At 41.4% G+C, this 4,517-nt stretch overlaps 1 protein-coding gene across 1 annotated transcript in view; it reads right to left on the bottom strand.

Annotated features, from left to right (window-relative positions):
* FLT3 (fms related tyrosine kinase 3) overlaps positions 1-4,517 on the bottom strand; it is a 54,460-nt gene that overhangs the window by 36,794 nt on the left and 13,149 nt on the right. The window contains exons 5-6 of the mRNA XM_023530709.1: positions 1,022-1,151; positions 710-807 (exon numbers count right to left, since the gene is read on the bottom strand). Of these exons, the coding sequence (XP_023386477.1) occupies positions 710-807; positions 1,022-1,151 (228 nt within the window). The remainder of the gene's footprint in view (positions 1-709; positions 808-1,021; positions 1,152-4,517) is intronic.

Below are 4,517 nucleotides of genomic sequence, written 5' to 3'. Positions count from 1 at the left end.
GACAGTAATTGGGTTCATTGTAGGAATTTTGGAAAATATAGAAAAGCCCAAAGAAAAGAATTTTAAATGGCCCAGATTCCTACCACCCAGAGATGACAACTGTTATTATTTTAGCGTGTAGCTTTCCAATCATTTTATTTTTTTCTGCACACACATTTCATATAAATCTACAGGTAATCTCTTTTCCTTTTCTCTCTAAAATTCGAGATCATATTTATATCATCTAGTAACCTTTCTTACCTATTCTCCTCTTTAGTCCCATTTTTCAAAAAAAGTCATTTAGTAAATTTTAATTAGTTCAAATTGCATGAATTCTGACTTTGTGAAAACTTTTCTTACTTTGTGAAAACTTAGCTACACAGCACATACAAAAAACAAAAGTAAACAAAGTAAACAGTTATATGGTACCTACTATCTGCCAGGCACTATTCTATATGCTTTGCAGATTTCAATTCATTTAATCATCCTAGCAATCCTTGAAGTAGGTACTTTCGCCATCCCCATTCTTCTGATGAGAAAGGAGAGTCAAGGGATTTGCCCAAGGCCACACAGGTAGTCAGCAAACCAGGGTTTGAATCCCGGCTGGATTCTGTGCCCTTAAACAATCTTATTAAGCCACTTTTCCAGAATAAACAGAACAATCACAAATTAAACATTTATTCACAGGGAAATCTCTTACTTAGAGGGAATCGTACACTAAAATCCATACCTTCCTTTTCCCCCGGCCAGATGCTCAGGGAGCTAACAATCCTATAACTTAAAAGGGGTTTTATTTGTGTCATGTAATGTCCGGGGAGGACCCTGCAGCTGAGGGACACAACACAGGGGAGCCCCAAAAAGGCTCCTTACTAGAACATCCCATCATCCTCCCTGGGCGGTCCATGCTGATCACTCTCTAAGGAGCCAAAGTTGCCTGTTAACGTGGTGACAAGTTCAACTGTCCAGACCATATGACGTCAGCTACATGAGGAAAAGACCACGAGTGTAAAGGAAGTGGCAGCTCCGTCCACACGGGCCGTACCTTTCGCCCTGTGAATCGCAGAATACCCATTCCACAGTCGGTTCTGGAATGCTCTCGGATACACACACCAGGGCATCTTGGTCTTCCATTTTTCTGAAATACGGTCTCCTTAAGGTGTAAAGCAAGGCATCTAAGGCATCACAAATTATGAAGATTTTAATATTTTAAAATGTTTTTTTAATATCGTTTAAAAAAAAACTACCGTTTTACACCACAGCAGTGTCTTCTGCTCCGCTCCAAATATATATAATAATAATATATCCCCTCTTCACTGAGATATTAAATTCAACCCTGGCTGAAACGCCAACGTTAGTATTTATCCTCTTAGCCAATTCCTTTGGGCATTTCGTAAATCTGTAGACAACTAAAGCTGAGCGGAGTGAAGCCACGTAAAAATACAGATAACGTCGATACCCATGAGCAAAGGAAAACTGGAAATAACATAAAGTGGAAAACCCGTACTTATAAAAATATATAATAATAAAAAAAATCCATACGTAAATAGTTTAAGACCCGACTTTCTTCCCACAATTTTATCTGGATCTCCGTAGACATAGATCGATTTAGAAATGCAGAAATATAGCAGGATGGAGTTAGAACTGGGACCTACTGAGAGGCTGGGTGTAGCCTCCTATTCACGCAGACCATACCGCCTCGTCCTTCCCACATCTCCCACCCTTCACGGTGCTTCACATCCGAAGTTTCTTTCTACTTCTGGAACCACTCTGGGGACAAGAGGTCACTACCTCCCTGAGAAGTTCACTCCATTTTTAACAAATCTCTTTTTTTTTTTAAGAAAGTTTCTCTATGCTAAATTCCAATCTCCCTTCTTACAATAAATTTTAAAGTTATTATTTAGTATTTTATATGTACACATAGACGCACAAAAGAATATACGAATTTGGAAGCAGAATAATAAAATTGAATATAACCGTGGACCCATACCCAACTTAATAACCGGAAATATTAATAAACATCTTCGAATCTACTTTTGTGCTTCTCTCCATCTCTCGACCCCAGGTAACCTGTATCCTGAATTTTGTGGTTATCATTTCCGTGCTTTTAAACATATTTTCACCACATAGATATATGGCCCTAAACAACGTTTTCGTTTCTTTTGCTCGTTTTTAGCTTCAACAGAGGGTTTCACTCAATAAACAACGATACCTTCTTCACTTCACTTTCTCATAGTTTCATTTTCTCACCCGACCTTATGTTTTATGCTATACTTTGTTCAATTTTTTTTTTCTTTTTACTGCTACGTGGTATTCCATTGGCGAATACATTACAATCTTATTCTGCTTCCTTGCGGTGGACATCCGGATGGTCCCCAGTTTTCTGGGTCACCAAAAATGGCTCTTTGAACACTGTGTACACTCCCACTGAGGCAGCGTGTAAGCTTCTTAGTGACACGCCCAGCAGCGGAGCTGCTGGTCTACATGGTGTGAGCACGTTCGGTCTTACACACCATGACAATCGTGTTTCCCAAAGCGGTTGCACTAATTTCCACTTACACAGCAGGCCGTGAGAGTTTCCGGCACTCCATATGCTAACCGAGTCGAATTTTCAACAATCTAATGGGTATAAAATGGGATCCTGTCGTGGTACTAATTTGCATTTCTCGATTATTAATTTAACATATTTACTGACCATTTAGGTAACATGTTTCGAAAGTGAAATGACCCCTCCTGTCTTTCGTTCACTTTTTTTACTGTTTTTTTTCCTTATTGATTTATAGGTGCTCTTTATCTATTATGACTATTAGTCCTTTGTTGATTATGTGAACTGCAAAAATCTTTCCCATTGTGTGGTGGTGTTTTTCTTTCTCTCCCTGTAATTTCTGACCATTGGTCTCAATTCTACCTTCCAGAGAAATTTTTTTTAAGTGTAGCTTTGCTCTCACATGATAATCTTTCATCATGTATTTCAAGTCAGAAACCAAGGTCAAGGGAGATAAGTACCATGCAAGGTATTTGAACTCGTGAGCCCATCGGAAGAATTTCTTCTCCATTACACTGCAACAAATCTTCTCCTCTCCTCAAAATAGTTCCTTCCCTATGCTTGACGTTCCCAATTCCGTGAGCTGCTCCTAACCTAGGGAATTCCAAGTTCTCCACGATTCTGGTTGCTCTGTTTGGTCACTATTCATCACTGACACTGCAGAACTGGAAATAAAAATCTTCCACGAATTTCCTTCACCCAGACATTATAGTTTCATGAATGCTGCCAAGGTTCAGATTTCCTTTTTTAGCAACCATGCTATACTGTTGGTTAACACTGAACTTGTGGTTTACTAAACCCTTTCCTCTTTTTTTATACTGACTATTGCCAAGTCTCCCCGACCTGATTTTTTTGAACCCACCACGCAGCAGAACGCTAAAAGCAGGTTACGATTTACTAGAACGATGGTCGTTACGTTTTTACGTCGTAAATCTTGAGTGAAAAGAAGGTACCCTAAATAAAATAGGGACCAAGTAGATGCGCGGTTGGTTACCTTAAAGAAATTCGACTATAAACACTTGGTGACGACCGAGGAGGGGACAGGGAACAAGACTGAAATGAAAGGGTGACAGAAGGCACCTCTCGTCTTTTGAGCCTCTAGGGCTCTGGTCCCATAAATTTCAGAGTCCTTGAAGGCCTTTTCAGGACAAATTTTGATTTTACCTGCTTTTTGCCTTGCTATAGAACCTAACACCCCAACCCCAACCCTGGGAAAGTGACACTTTGTGAATCTAAACGGCCACACGTGCTCTTGCTGTTAGCAGCTTGGGTGGCAAGCCCCAGCATGGTGGTGCAGGAAGTGTAGACCTGGCCACACTCGGCTCTGGCCGTGCCCATCGCCACCCCCCTGGGCATCCTTCCCTCGCCTGTGTGAAGATGGCATCGCTGTGAGGACCCAGATGGCACATGCAGAACACCCTTGACGAGGGTTATTCCTAAGCAGGGCACCCCTGGGGGCTGGAGGTGCACGCACCACACCCCGATTTTGTGTCTTCCAGTCACTGACGAGGAGGGAGGCCCAGCAAGTCGGACCGATGGGCAGCCAGGAGACCTAATTTAAAATGGCACAAAACCGGAGTTTTTAAGACTGTCTTGGCCCCTAAAGGCAGTAGGTAGGGGCTGTGTAAACGCACCCACCTCTGGGTCTCACCTGTCACAGGATGTAAAGCGTTCAGGGCACGTGGCGTGAATCTGTACGATCGCCAGGCCCTTGCACAACTAGGGGGAAACAAGGAGACGCCGGAAGACACAGGCAGGTGGCAGTTCCGCCAACCGCACGGTTGCTTCCCTGGTTACAAGCGTTTGAGTTCCTGCTTACAGTTTGTGTAGTGATCTGGCCTTGGTGTAAATGCAGTCGCCAATATGTGGTTACTTAAATTCCATTTTTGCTTTATTAAAATTATGAAATTAAAATTATGAAATTAAAATTACTTTATTAAAATTATGAAATTAAAATTACTTTATTAAAATTATGAAATTAAGATTTTGGTTCCTG

The sequence above is a fragment of the Pteropus vampyrus genome, unplaced genomic scaffold (assembly GCF_000151845.1).
Source record: "Pteropus vampyrus isolate Shadow unplaced genomic scaffold, Pvam_2.0 Scaffold52, whole genome shotgun sequence".
NCBI classification, from domain to species: domain Eukaryota; kingdom Metazoa; phylum Chordata; class Mammalia; order Chiroptera; family Pteropodidae; genus Pteropus; species Pteropus vampyrus.
The sequence above is the reverse complement of the archived record's forward strand: the minus strand, read 5'-3'. Positions and strand labels throughout refer to the sequence as shown.